Source organism: Leopardus geoffroyi, chromosome A2 (assembly GCF_018350155.1).
Source record: "Leopardus geoffroyi isolate Oge1 chromosome A2, O.geoffroyi_Oge1_pat1.0, whole genome shotgun sequence".
Classification (NCBI taxonomy): domain Eukaryota; kingdom Metazoa; phylum Chordata; class Mammalia; order Carnivora; family Felidae; genus Leopardus; species Leopardus geoffroyi.
Window position 1 is genome coordinate 150,236,148 of NC_059331.1, and position 16,370 is coordinate 150,252,517.

At 44.2% G+C, this 16,370-nt stretch overlaps 1 protein-coding gene across 2 annotated transcripts in view; it reads left to right on the forward strand.

The window, feature by feature from the left end:
- Window positions 1–984: 984 nt before the first annotated feature.
- Window positions 985–16,370, forward strand: part of LRGUK (leucine rich repeats and guanylate kinase domain containing) — a 108,759-nt gene continuing 93,373 nt past the window's right edge. Inside the window, exons 1-4 of one of the 2 annotated variants that reach the window (XM_045495684.1) lie at window positions 985–1,724; window positions 9,221–9,328; window positions 12,077–12,158; window positions 16,048–16,148. In XM_045495684.1, coding sequence (XP_045351640.1) covers window positions 1,428–1,724; window positions 9,221–9,328; window positions 12,077–12,158; window positions 16,048–16,148 — 588 coding nt within the window. In that variant the 5' untranslated portion in view covers window positions 985–1,427. The remainder of the gene's footprint in view (window positions 1,725–9,220; window positions 9,329–12,076; window positions 12,159–16,047; window positions 16,149–16,370) is intronic. The other variant, XM_045495685.1, reaches the window with a different exon arrangement.

Sequence of the window (16,370 nt, forward strand, 5' to 3'; positions counted from 1 at the left end):
TAAGGCATTGTCCTCAATAGATTAACACTGGCAAATCTTGCTTTGCTAGAAATGCTGATTAAGTTATTTTAAGAAACCAAAACTACACTGGGTTTCCATTTTTATACTTTCTGCCCCCTTCTTCCCTATGTCAGTTATCTAGAGCCAGGTCCTGCGGGGGTGACAGTGAAGAAAAAATCCCTTGGAGGAGTCTCTACCCCCTGGAAAAAGAAATAAGCAAGCAGCGAGATGAGCCAAGCAAAAAGAGATACTTTCATTGTGGCCTTTACATTTATGACTAGCAAGATAATGAAGGAAGGTAATTCTGAAAGCTTTATGTCAGTTTTAACGGTCCCTCAAGCACTGAGAAAGATAATAGTCAATGGATGGTGTCCATAAGGATTTTTTCTCCTTCTCCCCTGACAGCCATTGACAGGATCATTTTGTATTTGCAACTGCTTTCACTGAAGCATGGAGAAAAGGCCCTGTAAGGCCAGGAAGATGAGGGCGACTTGCCTGCAAGGATTTCTATTGTCATCGCTATGGCAATAATAGTTACTATAATTTTCATTCTGCTTTTCCATAGAGCGTCTACTTTGTGGAGCTCAAGGCTATGGGATTTGGGTCACATAAAATCACACTAGCATAAAATCATGCTTTGTAATCTTGCAAGAGTATTTTATGAAACTGCACAGGGAACCTATGCAACAAGATAAAAATAATTACCAATGCAGGTCACTTGACTAATACAATTATTTATGGGATGCTAATAGCTTTTCAGAGGCTTTCAGATACAGTGTCAATTTGACAATCGTTTTTTTTTTCTTCTTTGGATTGTTAGACCATAACCCGTGTTTCTCCCCAAGGACATGGCTTATCATTTGGGGGAAGGGGGGCGGGTAATGTAAATTAATTGCAAATCAGCCCTCAGTCCTCGTCTGGTAGTTTCTCTTTATTACCCGCAATTAAGTAAGAAGGACAGGAACCATGTCTTGTATTTCATTTATGCACGACCTCGTCTCCTAACACCGCGGTCCGCATAGAGTAAAATTTCAGTGTTAATTAGCTTTCCAACAGAGAGCATCAGACTAACACTTTCAAAGTACCACTCCGCGGAAAGAGCCTTTGTGAATGAGGCAGGTGCGGGAAGGGGGCTCACAGGTGATCTTAGGCGGGGGATGAAAATTCCCTAAGAGGGGCCACCAGGCCAGGAGAAAACAACTGGAGACCAAACGGGTGCGGAGAAAAAAGGTGAAAACGAGAAAGACAAGCAAAAAGAAACAAAGCCAGCGACCGAACGAACTAAACAAAAACCAAAGAAAAAGTCAAGCTCCAGGGACGGCGCAGACCTTAAGCGAGGACGCGCGGAGGAGCGGAGATAACAGCCCAGAATCCCTTGCGGCTCCTCCTCCCCTGGCGGCAGTCTCCTAGGCAACCCGGTAAACAAGATGGCGACCGCCGGGAGCGATCCCCAGTGGCCGATGCCTTCCTCTCTCCAGGGTAGTTCACGACGTGAAGCCCAGTCGATACTGTCGCGCTCAGAAAAAGAGCGTCAGTCTTGCTGGTCTTCTTACCCCATGGGGCAGAGACGGAAAGGTACTTTCCACAGAGCCTCGTCCTACCTGCTCCCGCAGCTCGTTCACCGCTTTGTGGAGTCGGACGCGGACGGACAGGACTGCGGGGACGTGGGCGAGGGCGAAGTGGAATCCGAGGAGTCCTCAGAGTCCGAGATGCTGAATTTGGAGGTGTGCCTTCCCCCCGTCCCCTCCCCCGCTCGCTCCCTTCTCCAGGCGTCCGGCCCTGCTACTCATTGCCACAATGTCCCGCGCCTAGGCTCCCGCCCCTTTCTTCCCTCCTCACCCTTGGTCTGGAATATTTCCCCGCGTCTCCCTTATTTCTCAGTAGCACCTTTGGTTTCTTAAGAGTCAAGTTACACAGCGTCCTCATGGAAAAGTTTCCACCTATTTGTATGGCAGTTCTACATTTAGCTTTTAAAAGTTGTACTTCGACAGTATGGTGAAGAGGCAGAGTTCGTCTTTGGCATCCCCTACACCCTTTTCTGTGATTTTTGTGAAGTGCTCCAACACTCTCCAGCTTGCAGTCCCTTCATCCTCCTTCCTCGAGGAAACAAAAAATTACTCTCGTGATGTAATCTGATAAGCGCGAACTCAAACATTAAGTGACTTAGAAGTTTAATGTATTGCTTCTGCCAGGGGTATATAATGCATTATGCAAGACACGCACACCCACACACCCACCCATCCACCCACCAGAGAAAGACCCTTAGAATGTTCGAGCAGCTGGCTCACTGTGGTAGTATTTTCACAGGTGGGGAATGTTTCTTAAATTCCCGTCTGTATTGCCTGACGTTCACATTAATTGCCTTCACCTTAATATAAATTCTCTCTTTTCTACAATACCTTTTCTAAACATTACCCAATTCTACTTCTTTCCTACACTCATACTCATCCTCTTCCTTTTTTACCCCCTGGCCTAGGTTTTGGGGTTTTTTGCAGGGGTGGGAGGAGTGGGGAGTTGGTCCCTTTCTACCTCTTATCACTTCCTTCCCTTGGTCTCTAATACATTGTTTGCTTTCCTTCAAAAACATAAATTGATTGGCTTGCTTTGAATAAACGATTGGATTTTCCTCTTTGTCTTGGCTGCCAGGAAACTCAGAATCAGTATTTTTCTTAATTTTAATAGGTTTTTTTTTTCTTAGGTTTTTCCTCTCCCCTTTCCTCTTCTTTCATAGTATAAACTGCTCCAAATTCTTTTCCAAAGTAGATAGAATACAGAGAAATAGAATGTTTCCAGTATCCCCTGTGACATTATGTGACATTCTGGCTTCACCACTTCTCATCTTTGCCCATTTTCTTAGCATGTATTTCTTTGTTATTCCTGTTCTCTTTCACAGACTCCTTTTCCCATTTGTCCTCTTTCTTCCTATTCACGCCTCTGTAATTTGCGCAGTCCTGTGTTATTCCAGTCCTACCATTAATGAACTGCACTCTTTTCCTACTTAGGCGCCCTTCTTTTGTAACATCCTTTTGCCCACTTTCAACATTTGGCTCATTTTCCTGCCCTTACCTCCCATTTAGACTCTCCTCTTCTCCTACCTCCACCTATTATGGGCTTGTTACACAATTAGTTTTTCTTAAAGTGGGCAATAGAAAATTATTTCTTATTTTATTCATCCTTTGGTGATGTACTTCGCTACCCTTCACCGTGTCTATTGCAAAACTGTAGCAGTGTTTTTACAACTTTGAGATGTTTGCATGGTTTCTACCAGCCTCCCCCAAAGGAATTCGCAGGTGAATCACCGGTTTACTTTATTATTCTAATTAACACATGCTCTTGGGCTGTGGGGGTTCATTAGTGCCGGTGTTAATCTGTCTTCAGTATGCCATTAACAAACCATAGTGGGGGTTGACTTGAACTGGTTATTCCTGGCGTGTAGGCTGTGTGTGGAAAAGTTTATTATTTCCTCCACTCATATTCTAAGTATTAATATTTATTTTGTGTTCTTACATCCTGTTTTAGCATTTTATGGTATCGAATAAGTTTTAATATGCCGAATAAACTGAAAGCTTATAAAAGCAAAGATTTAGACTTTCATGTTCAGAGATTTATGTCCATCTCCTAGCCTGGTTAAGGTTTATAATGCTGTGATGGTCCCAGTGGTTCTTGAGTGCCTATAATGTGATTAGTCTCTGGAGCCCTGGTGAACTTAAGGAGGTAGCACAGACAGGCTGTTCAGAATACTGCCTTTGCAGTCAAAGATTTATGTACAGCCTTCGGTTGGTTTTGAGATCTTGAGCAATTTATTTCACCTCTATGTCTCATCTGTAATCTGGGAATTCTAATAATACCTACCTCACAGGAGATGTGAGAATTAAACAAGAACCTATGTGTGTAAATACTTAAAAATACATTATTTTTACTGTTACTGATACAAGTCATAATGCACATGTTTTTCATCTGCTAAGTATAGCTCATTAAGTGATTTGGTTAATTTAGCTGACTTTGAACACACATTCACTGAAAGATTGCTACGTAGGAAGCACACTTTGACTATATAGGGCAGAAGCATCTGGGCCCACGACAGGTGTCTGATGCATGGAAAGCACTCTGCTAGTAACTGTGGGTAAATGATACCTACTCATGGGGCAGTTATAAATAGCAAATTGAATAAGAAAGTCTGTTAAAACTCTTGATACAGTGTCTGATGAAGAGTAGGTTCCTAAAAATTACAGAGGTAATGCATAATAGCAATAGTAAAGACAGAAGATGAGAACATAATTGAGGACATTCGTGGTCCCTCCTCTCAAGGTCAGATAAGAATGTAAGTCACAGCTCTTCAGCATCTCAAGCGTTATCCACAGAGCTGTGTACAGATGACAGCTGGATGGCAGGGATCATGGGAGACTTCGAGGGAAGCAGACCCTTGTCTTGGTGGATGGGGTTGTGTGGGCAGCGGTATGGCAGCTGTTCCTACTGATGATTTACAGGTGAGAGCAGCTGAGGTGGGGGTCAGATTGTGGAGGGTTTTATGCTGTTTTACAGACTGTAGACTTGGGTGTCTGAGCAGAGAGGAGCCTCCCTGATTAGATTAGATTAGATTGATTAGAACTGCCCTGATGGTAGGACTGGAGACAGGGATGTCAATGAGAAGGCTCTAGCAATGTCTATGGAGGAGAAACAGAGTCTGGATCAAAGCAGTGGGAGTGAGGATGGAAAGGGAGCTTAAAATGAAGACATTTAAAATATTTAAGTTATTAAATATTGTGAGTCTAGGATGACTGTTAGGTCTATGGCATGGTCTGGGGGTGTGTTAAGGCCACTGACCACAATAGGAAATGGGGACAGGTGCAGCCGTGCATGAATGGGTTGGTTTTATGAATCACATGAGTCTGGAAATCAGGGGAGGGGGCCTGAGATACTCAGCACTGGAGTCTGTGAGGCCATCTAGAAAGAGGAGATGAGGGCCAAGGGAAGACCCCCAGGGGGTATAGGTATTTAAGTCGCCAGCAGATGAAGAGGAATCAGGGAAGGAAGCTGGAAAGAAACGGTAAGAGAAGGAGAAGGAGAAGAAGAAGAGAAGAGCTGTGTGATGGGAAACCAAGGCAAGAAAGAGTCTCATTAAATTTACTTGAAAATCCAATAGGACCATGGAAATGAGTTGTGCTGCCAGTAGGTTAAGTGGGAAGGGGTCTAACAAGTGCTCATTGGCTTTGCCCATTTGAGGGCAGTTGGAGACCTTGGCTCATGTGGTTTTGTTGTGTGGTGAAGGCAGAAGCCCACCTGAAGGGAGTTGAAGAGTGACAGGGGGGTGAGCAAGGGGGCACTAAAGGATGAAAAAGCAATTCTGCCCTAGCTTGGTTGTTTAGGGAAACTGTAGCTAAAGCAGTGTGTAGGATTGAAGAGACTCACAGACTTGTACAGCTGGAGAAGTGACAGGGCCCGGGCCCAGGTAAGTGGCTGGTCCCTGAGCCAGGTCCCTGAGGAAACAGGAGGCGGGGGCCCTGAGTGTGGACAAGAAAGCAGTCTGCCTCTGAGACCCCAGTGAAGGGCAGAACACTGCCCAGGAACAGGTGCAGAACGCTGAGGGGGTTGATGCCTGACTGCTTCTGCTTTGCCTTGGAAGCGGAGGAGAAGTGCACCTGCTGAGAGCAAGGACTAAGGAGTAGAGGCACCTGAAAGCTGGAGGAGGGGATGAAGACTCGGTAGCCAAGGTCAGAGGTAGAAGGCAGCTGATACAGAGCAGGGGACTGGAACAGCACCAGCCCAAGCTAAAAGTTGACTCTGCAGTGGTACCAGCATGCATGGTTGTGAGGTCTCTCCCAGCCCACTCAGCTCAAAGGCAGGAGAGGTTTATGAATTCACTTAGCCATGTTTGAGTGCCCACCAGCTACCATGCACTGTATTCCCCCTCCCACTTTATGCTTCAGCTGTTTTGAGCTGCTCGTCGTTTCCCAGTGGGCCATGCACACCTTTGCCTTTGGAATTTTGTACACGTTGCCCCTTTTGCCTGCAGTACCCTCCCTGGTCCTCCTTCCTGCCCTTTCTTCCCCTTCACCAGAATAACTCAGTTACTTGGGTCTCAACCTCATTGCTTTCTCCCCCAGCAAGCCTTTGCTAACCTCCTAATCCCCACTAGAACTGACATAAAATGGATGCCCTGCTTATAGTCAAAGCACCCTGCTCACTTGTATTGTAATATTTATCAAACTATTGAAATTGCTTGTGTACTTGTCTGGCTCCCAGATTGAATTGTAAATCCCTTAAGGATAGGCACTATGTCTTATTCATAATTCTGTCCACTGAGCCCAGCATCCTGGCTGGCATGTGCCTGGCCTGCTATAAAGATTTTTATCCCAAATGAATGATGAACATGACACCATCCCGCCTCAGCTCAGTAGTTGATTGTGAACTTGATTCAGGTTTGGGCGTGTACGTGGTAGTTTCAGTCAAGGGACAAGCAGTCAGAGACTTGAGGGTAGAGAGACACTGAAATTGCCCATGGCATACCAAGTAGAGAAGGGAGGAGGAGGGGACAGATAGACTCTGAGAAAGGGAAAGAGGAACAAACTGGAGATCTCGACATCCTCACAGAACAGGGGGAGTGGGTGTTGGAAAGGTGGAAGGACAGGTAGTTGTAGGATCACAGAGTAGGATACTAGGGTCTGAGGTCTCTAAGGTGGAACAGTTTAGCATGATGACTAACTGGGCATGGCCCAGTCTGGGGCATGGCCATGGGAGTGAGTGGCGGAATTTGAGTAGAGATCATTTAAAGTGCCTGGAGTTGAGAAAGAAACATGTGTACGTGCATGTGCTTGGGAGTAGTAGGGGTGAATGGCCATCCTCAGGCATTCTGAAGCCATCCAAGATAAAGGTAGGGCTTGTAAAGGTCTGAAAATGACCCAAGATCAGAAGGGAAAGGTGTGATACTGATAAATGGCAGGAACCTCAAAGAAGGTGTGAGGGGGTTGCCACGGGGAGGCTTGCTATGGGAATCTGGGAACATGCTGACGGTGTGGCCAGTCTCCGTATCAGTGGCTATGTTGAAAAACAGACATTTACCTCCTATCAGTCAGAGGTGTAATATCTTTTCACATCCAGGAAAAAGAGGGGTGGGTCAGGTAAACATAAGAGGTTTAGATGGAAAGTTTTGGAGGGAAGGTAACACCCCCACCTCTAATCCTACTCAGGCTTTATATAAGAAGTTGGAACTTGATTTAGAAAAGTGAGTGTCTGTTGTGACGAGCACTGGGTGTTATATGCAAGTGATGAATCACTGAATTCTCCTGAAACCACTATTGCACAGTATGTTAACTATCTAAAATTTAAATTAAAAAAAAGAAAAGTGAGTGTCTTTCCTCGATTTGTAAACAGGTTGATGGGTAAGGAAGAATGAAACATGAAGATGTGGAATTTCTTTTTTTTTTTTTTTTAATTTTTTTTTTTTTCAACGTTTATTTATTTTTGGGACAGAGAGAGACAGAGCATGAACAGGGGAGGGGCAGAGAGAGAGGGAGACACAGAATCGGAAGCAGGCTCCAGGCTCTGAGCCATCAGCCCAGAGCCTGATGCGGGGCTCGAACTCACGGACCGCGAGATCGTGACCTGGCTGAAGTCGGACGCTTAACCGACTGCGCCACCCAGGCGCCCCGAAGATGTGGAATTTCTAACTTCATCAATTAGTAGAAACAACTCATTTATTGGGAACACTTCTACAGTTCTAGGCAAGGCACTAAGAGCTTTATATGCACTATTTTTTTTTTTTTTTCATTTTCCCTAAAACAATGAGAGAAGGTAATAAAATTTCCTATTTATAGATGAAGAATATGGGCAAAGTTGTAAATTCAAAATGGCAGATCTGGGGTTCAAGCCAAGCCTGCCCAGCCCCAAAGCCTGTGCCCTATCTTCATATGAACGATATTTGCTCCTCTGGGCTAGTGGAAATGGGCTGGGGGCAGGGGAGAAACTCTTTTTAGTAGCATACACCTATGTAGTTGCACCTCAGTACCAGCGGCCTGAGCATCATTGTTGATTCCTGAATGAGTACAGAGCTGGAAAGGGTGTTTTGCCATCATGGTCCCCATGCTGGTCATGGTTAGTGATCTTGGTGTGATTGATGGGATTACTGGATTGTGTGTCCTCATGCTGGTGTTAGTGTTAAAGTGTTGGTCATTGTAGAGTCGAAGTCAGCTCAAACACAGTACTGATCCATCTGTTGTCTCTTCTGTTTGTTTTCTTTTGGGGGGGGGGTGCGGGGAGAGGGCATGTGGAGTCACCACTGGTTCATGGCTTTCTATGGACCAAGGGCCAACCTCCTTATGGAAATGATTATTACCCTTTGAATAAATCTTGTAAATTGTATGAATCTGGCAAAATTAGCTAATAGAAAGCAAATCAAGAACCTATTTTTTCCAGCAAGAATACCAGATTTAGAAGAGTAATTGCCTTAGGGCGCCTGGGTGGCTCAGTTGGTTAAGCATCCAACTTCGGCTCAGGTCATAATCTCACAGCTCCTGGGTTTGAGCCCTGAGTCAGGCTCTGCAGAGCCTGAAACCTGCTTCGGATTCTGTGTCTCACGCGTGCTCGCGCTCTCTCTCTCCCTCTCAAAAATTAACATAAAAAAAAAATTTTTTTTTAAAGTAATTGCCTTAATTTGGATGTAACCATCCTTTTGGGTGTAGGCAAGCAGTCTAGTACAGCGGTTGGAATTGCCCTGGAGTCAGACAGATTCAAGTTTGTACTCTGTTTCTGTCATATACTAGCTATGTGGTTTCGGGCAAGTTAACCCCTGGAAGCCTTAGTTTCTTCATCTGTAAAATGGAACTAAGAGTACCTACCTCAGGGTTGTCAAGAGGATTCATTGAGTTGCTTACTGAGAGCTCTTAGCGCCTGGAACAGAGAAGCAATCAACGTAGCTATCACCACTAATGGTGACGCTTCCACTGCCATCGTGTTCATTCACTGTGAATACCTAAAGCAAGTGATCGCCTGAAAATGCAGTAGCAATGAAAGCACGGATTAGATAGATATTTATTTAATTATATGTCCTGTGTATGTGTCCTCAACACAGAATTTTCTTCAGGGCTGGTAAATTTTGGAGCGGTCAGCTCCTGAGTATGTAATATACAAGGTAAGTGCTGTCTATAAGGACGTGGATTGTTTCTTTTCTAATGGAATTCCTTTGTCCTCTCTGGTGTTTGTTTGTCTGTGGGTTTTTTTGCAGGAGGAATTTGATGGGGTCCTGAGAGAGGAGGTCGTGGCCAACGCCCTTCACCAGTTGGGGCGCTCAGGTTCTGGCACTGAGCAGGTCTACCTCAATCTAACTTTATCAGTGAGTATGACAAGATCACCATGGGTTGGCTACGTCTTGATACTGGTCGGACCATATCTTTTTTTCCTGATACTCATAGCTTTTGGGGTGGCCCTAGATCTCAGAGTCTTGCATTTGATGGAGACTGGCAAGAAGAGTTATTTCTGTAATGTTAGGCATCAAAGAGCCCTGGGCAATCCAGTAATCAGGCCCTGAATTCCTTTGTTTCCATTCCCTTTAGACTCTTGCTTTTATCTTAAGTAGTCTATATTATAGTAATCAATGCTTTCTTTCCAGAAGTTGAATTTAACTCTGTGAAACCAATCAAAAATTCTTTAAGAATTTTCTCTCTGATCAGTGCCAGGACTAAAATTAATATCTAAATCCAAGGGAACAAAGTATTTTGGTATTGACTTTCCGCTCCCACTCCCAAGCATATCAAGAAACAAGTAGCTTTGAGCTATAACTCACTTTCCAGACATACTGTTATTCATCAATTTTCAAGATATCGATACTAACACATAATCTTGGCACTTTTATCATAAGAGAAGCTGTAAGAGCAAAGTACAGACTCTTCCTTTTGTTTCTTTATAGTCCTAGAGAAATAATTTAACTCTTTTTGCTTCCTTATATTGTAAAGTATTAAATATTCCTTGGAGATCCACACAATAAATGCAGATATATGGGTGAAAAGAAGCCCACTGAAATTTTGCTATTGTGCCATAATTTGGCTAAATATAATTCACAGCAAACAAAGCATATACAGTCGCAGTCTTGTTCTGTCTTGGATTTGAACTAGCAAACTATCCCAGAAATGTTAAGCTCGGTTCTTCCATGCCGGTTCTATTGCCTATCCTTCGAGGACAGCCTATTAAGGCTGTAATCTTTTACTCTTTTCACTTTATAACATTCTGTGGATGACTCAGACAGTTAGGCAATAACTTACAGGGAGCATCCTATGTGCATTGCCCTATGTTAGGCATCGGGATGGTAGATCATTCCAGCATCCAATATAGCCCCATACAAGTCCATTTCAATCAGTATTCTACTTATGTATGTAGTGCTATGACTTAAATTGATCTACCAAAAAAAAAAAAAAGCAATCCTTTGAAATTTGTTTCAGCAAGATGGACTGACACTTAACTTACTTTGCCGCTGACCTCCTGACATTTGAGATATTACATGTTGAATTACTTTGCCTTCATAACCTGTCTCACTGAATACACTTTTTTAGGGTTTCCTGATTTAGTGATTCCCCCCCCCCTTATATCTTAAGTTACATGTTATTTTTTAATTTTTCTTATTATGTACATAGGCTTTCCTCCCAAAGTCCTGAGTTTCTTAGGGGCACCGTATAGGTCTACTCCACCATTGCACTGTATTTCTCATTGTGCACAATGCCTTGTACCTGGTAGGTTTTTCAGTACATATTTTTTTTTTTAATTTTTTTTTAACGTTTATTTATTTTTGGGACAGAGAGACAGAGCATGAACGGGGGAGGGGCAGAGAGAGAGGGAGACACAGAAACGGAAGCAGGCTCCAGGCTCTGAGCCATCAGCCCAGAGCCTAACGCGGGGCTCGAACTCACGGACCGCGAGATCGTGACCTGGCTGAAGTCGGACGCTTAACCGACTGCGCCACCCAGGCGCCCCTTCAGTACATATTTTTTTAAAAATTTTTAAAAATGTTTTTATTGATTTTTCAGAGACAGAGCATGGGAGAGAGAGAGAACAAGTAGGGGAGAGGCAGAGAAAGAGGGAGACACAGAATCCAAAGCAGGCTCCAGGCTCTGAGCTGTCAGCACAGAGCCCGATGCGGGGCTCGAACCCACGAATCGTGAGACCATGACCTGGGCCGAAGTCGGACGCTCAACCGACTAAGCCACCCAGGCGCCCCTTCAGTACATATTTATTACACCTCATTGAACATTTTAATCATTATTCTATTAGAGAACTTGCTTATCATGATACTTCACTGGCTGGCTTTTTCTGATTCTGACACTGCAACATAAACCAGTAATAAGAGTCTGTTCCAAGGGACCACATTCCCCTCCACTCCATCTTGAAGTTCTCTAGAAGCAAGATTTTGTGGAAAGAATCCTGGAGAAGGATTCAGGAGACTTGGATCAGCTACTTTGATGCTAACTTGCTGTGTGATTTTAGATTATTTCCATCCCTCTCTGTCCCTCATATTCCTCATCTCCAAATTGGGAATAGTCTGCCCTATGGATCTCAGTTTTATTTGAACAGAGGAGATCACTGTGAAGGAGGAGCTTTGAATAGGAGGACCCTGTCTAAGTGTAGGTGATAATGTCATTAATGATCTCCTGATTACTCAGGAGATCTCTTTAGCATTTCATTTAAATTCCAGGCATCTGCCTTCTACTAGAGAAAGGCTTTGGCCTTACTATTACGTGATGTGTTTTTTTGGTTTGGTTTTGTTTCTGTTTTTTAATAATAAAACTCTGCTCTAAAGGTCTGTGTGACACTGCTTTAATTTGCCTTTTCATGTTGTATTTGTTCTTGCTAATACCACTAATTTTCCAAGCTACGTTCTGCTTCAGAGAAATGCATTTTTAAAAGGAGTCTGTAGTCTGCTCTGAGATCCTGTTAGTAGTCGGCTTCAGATTTAGTTCTTTCATTTAATTACTACACTTTTGAAAGAAATTCTGGATTTCTTTCTGTCATCTATTATTTCTACGTGTCATGAGAAGGCTGAAGACTAACCTGTTAAAGCAACATTAAAGCGTTTTTCCTTTTCTTTTCTCAGGGTTGTGGTTTAATTGACATTAGCATTCTCTGTGAATACGTTCACCTACAAAAGTTGGATCTTTCGCTAAATAAAATTGAAGGTATGTAATTTTCATTCTAGTAGATTGATGGATCATTCAGTTATTTCCAAATGTAAGCTTTGCGGTACCTGGTATGGTTTAATTCCACCAAACTTGATGTAAATGCTATTGTGGAGCCATTTGCATATTGATGCTCTACTTGGCATATAAAAAAAAGTCACCATGACTGATGAGTAAAGAAAGAGGGACCGGTCAGCAAACATTACGTTATGCTACCGTTGAAATGCACTCAGTGATGTTGAAGAGTAGCCCACTGAATGTTTGCTTTGTTTTTTCCTTGAAAGAGATGGCTCATTACTTCTTAAATGCTTCCTGAATATTTGATGATTCCCTTGTCTTTCCCACTATTAGTTTATTCAATGCAGATGAATTGGTCCCCACCGTCCCCCCCCCTTTTTTCCCCCTTTAATGGATTCTTTTCTTTATTTTGCCTTTCTACGTTTTAATTCTGGCCAGTTACCTCTGTTCTTATTTGAGCACCAGGGATTCACACATTTATTTTTTCCTCTCTTTTTCTGCTGTCTCTATACATGCGGTTGACTCTTTCAACTTCCACCATTTGTAGTTGCCTGTCACGTATTTGTTGTGACCTCTTGCTCACATTTAATGAAATTAGTCACATCTTCTTCGGAACTTGATTCTTATTTCTAATTCTCTGATCTTATTTGAAGCCGAAGTGGCCAGTGTCTGTTGCTTACACTTCGATGGAAGTCAGCAGTTGTTACTTCGAACCTGTTTTCTTCACTGATCGTCTTTCCACTCGCTTCTTTGGCCTTTATTGTGACAGTTAAATGTTGCTGATGCGGTTTTCCTTGGCTTGTGTCTGATTTCTTCCCCTCCTATGACAGCAATAATTAAAATTCAGCCTTACTTTTCAGTGGCTAAGAAATATTCCAGCATTGTTTATTCCTCAAATGCTACTGTTTTGAAAGACTTACTACTTTTTTTCTAGTTGTTTTAAATCTTTTTTTTTTTTTTCCAACGTTTATTTATTTTTGGGAGAGAGAGAGACAGAGCACGAACGGGGGAGGGGCAGAGAGAGAGGGAGACACAGAATCCGAAACAGGCTCCAGGCTCTGAGCCATCAGCCCAGAGCCTGACGCGGGGCTCGAACTCACTGACCGTGAGATCGTGACCTGGCTGAAGTCGGACGCTTAACCAACTGCGCCACCCAGGCGTCCCTAATCTTTTTTTTTTTAATGGAAAATTTCAAAAGTGCAATCGGAGACTATTGTAATGAACATTCAAGATTCCACACTTATTGGCTCATGGCCCATCTGGTTTCACCTATACTTCTCTCTCCACCTTCCCCGGGGCTATTTTAGCTTTTTTTTTTTTTTAATGTTTTATTTATTTTTTAAATGTTTGTTTGTTTGTTTATTTATTTATTTTGAGAGAGAGAGAGCGCGCGCGCGCGCGCGAGCCTGCACGTATGTGCACCAACAGGGGAGGGGCAGAGAGAGAGGAGAGGGAGAGAATCTCAAGCAGGCTCCCCACTGTCAGTGAAGTGCCTGGCCAGGGCTCCATCCCTGAAGCAAAGATCAGGACCTGAGCAGAGATCAGGAGGGGGCGGCTGAGCCACCCTAGGGTCCCTCCCCAGGGTTATCTTAAAGCAAATCCAGGTATCCAATCTTGGGAAACAGTTCTCAGCGTTCGTTCTGGCAGGAGCCGCCCCGCCCCCCACCACTCCAAGGTTGGTTTCCTTTCCTGGATAAGGAATTGCCCCGTGTAGCCATGGGGGCTTCATACCCTGGCATCGACAGTTGCGAATGGCGCTTTCCTCACATCAGTCTTCTTTAATCTTTTACGGCCCATTTTTGTAGCTCATCAAGTGTTCGAGAACCAACTGTAAGGCGCAGCTTTCTGAAACGTTATGATGTAGACCAGATTTCAACTTGCATCAGAGTCACCTGGGGGGCCTGTTAAAACGCCGATGGCTGTGCTCCACCCTCAGTTTCTGATTCTGTAGCTCTGGGGTGGGACTTGAGGATTTGCATTTCTAAATTAGTTCCCTGGGGAAGCGGATGTTTCCCCGTCCGCGACCACACTTTGAGAACCACCGTCGTAGACGCAAGGAACTCCTGCCATCTGGTGGACACGGGGGCCACTGCACCGAGTGGGGATCATTGGGCCTGCCTGGGTCAGAAGCCCAGCAACCGAGACCATGCATTTTTTTTTTCCCTGTCAGAGTGATTTGAAGGCTTTGGTGGTGCATAAAGCGTGAGTCGTACTCGCCATTTCCTTATCTCCATCTGCGTGGTAGCTGCTGCTTCTGCTTAAGGCAGCTCCTCCGTGCAGCACCTACCTGCCCACGGAAAGATCAGCTCCAGGGAGGTTCGGGGGCTGCTGGACGGTAATAGTGTTGAGGCCACTACTGACTGCTAGACACGGAGCTGAGCTCAGAAGGACGAATGGGCAAGACTTGCGAAGTAATGACCGTGTCTCCGGTGTCCTTTTCCAGGCGGCCTTCCTTCACGGCATCAATTGCCACCAAAGTGTTAAAGTCTCAGTGTATTTGTCCGAGAACAATTCCATAAAGACAGGCTAACAAAGGGTGTGACTTAGAGCAGAGGAATGAAGCCGAATTTGGTGGGGATCTTGCGAAAGGGGCGGGCCGGGTGGCTGTTGCTCATGGTGCCTGCTTCACCTGCTCCTGGGCAGGGCCCTCACTGCTGGCCTTGCCCCCTTCTCTGGGTGTGTCTGCCACCTGGTGACAGGGTGAAGCCGTGGGCTCGGCTTCAGGTGTGGGGGCTCCATCCTCCCACCAGGGGCCTTCCTCTGAGGGATCCTAATAGCTGCTCCTGTGACATAGAATGAAAAGAGAGAAAGAGCAGGGGATGCTGTTATTATGACTGTTTTCAGGTGGAAACAGGTGTTCCTGCTAAATCCTCCTCCTAGGAGTCTTCTGTGTCTTTTTCTAACTCCTGCTGCCCAGAAGCGAGCCTCTGCCCTAAAGGGGCAGAGAAAGGCCGCACAGCACGTCACCGTTTTTGTGTTTTATGTGTACCAGCGTCGGAGCCCAACCCTTTACTTGGTATTCGAGGTTTAGAGTCTTTGCTTGGGATAACATGGAAAACTCTGACCTGCTTCCAAACCAAGCCAGAGTCCAAGTAAAATAATAGCAACAGTTGAAATCACTTCAAATAATTAATGAGGTTTAGGATTCAGTCCAACTACAACAAAATTGAATTTATATCAAAGAAAGTTCTCTAACTGGGGCATTTTCGGTCTTTCTGAAAAGACTTAATTCAGTTACTTAGGGGCTAATATCAAGAGGATTATCTAAGGCTTTCGTTTCTCGTCCTTGGCTGCAAGGCTGGTACTTTTTGAAGCATTTGGCTGTTAGTGCACGGGAGAGCGAGCTGGGACATGGAAGGTGCACTGGTCACTTGAAAAGGGGGATGGGAGTGGTGGGGAGGCCCTGGGGAAGAAGGTTCAAATTAGGAGCTCATGGAAAGCTTTCTACACTTGGTATGTTTCACACATTCCTATTTTTCTCCATGTCACTTGTTTGGAATAATTTAGTGCCTGCAACTGGTGTAATTAAAAAATGTTCTGATGTAACACATGCTGTTTTTGTTTTTTTTTTTTTTTAATTTTTTTTTTTCAACGTTTATTTATTTTTGGGACAGAGAGAGACAGAGCATGAACGGGTGAGGGGCAGAGAGAGAGGGAGACACAGAATCGGAAACAGACTCCAGGCTCTGAGCCATCAGCCCAGAGCCTGACGCGGGGCTCGAACTCACGGACCGTGAGATCGTGACCTGGCTGAAGTCGGACGCTTAACCGACTGCGCCACCCAGGCGCCCCAACACATGCTGTTTTTAACGGCTTAGTCTAATTTTTATTTTATTGGCTTATCTTGTTCTGTATTTGTTTTTCCCCTCAGATTTGTCCTGTGTGAGTTGTATGCCTTACCTTCTAGAACTTAATGCTTCTCACAACAAACTGACTACGTTCTTCAATTTCAAGCCGCCCAAAAATCTCAAGGTAGAGTTTTATCAATACATTAATTACATACATTAACCGGTCTGCAAAGGACATTCACAAGCAAAACAGCACTAAAGTAGGGAATTTTGAGAGCATAAGATATGGGAGTAAATCGTATAAAGGCCTGAAATGAAATAAAAGGGGATGTGTATATCACTTATTTATGGAAAAGGAAGGTGGTCTGTCTGCAGATAATCTCTTTAGGAAGCTTTGCTAAAGCAT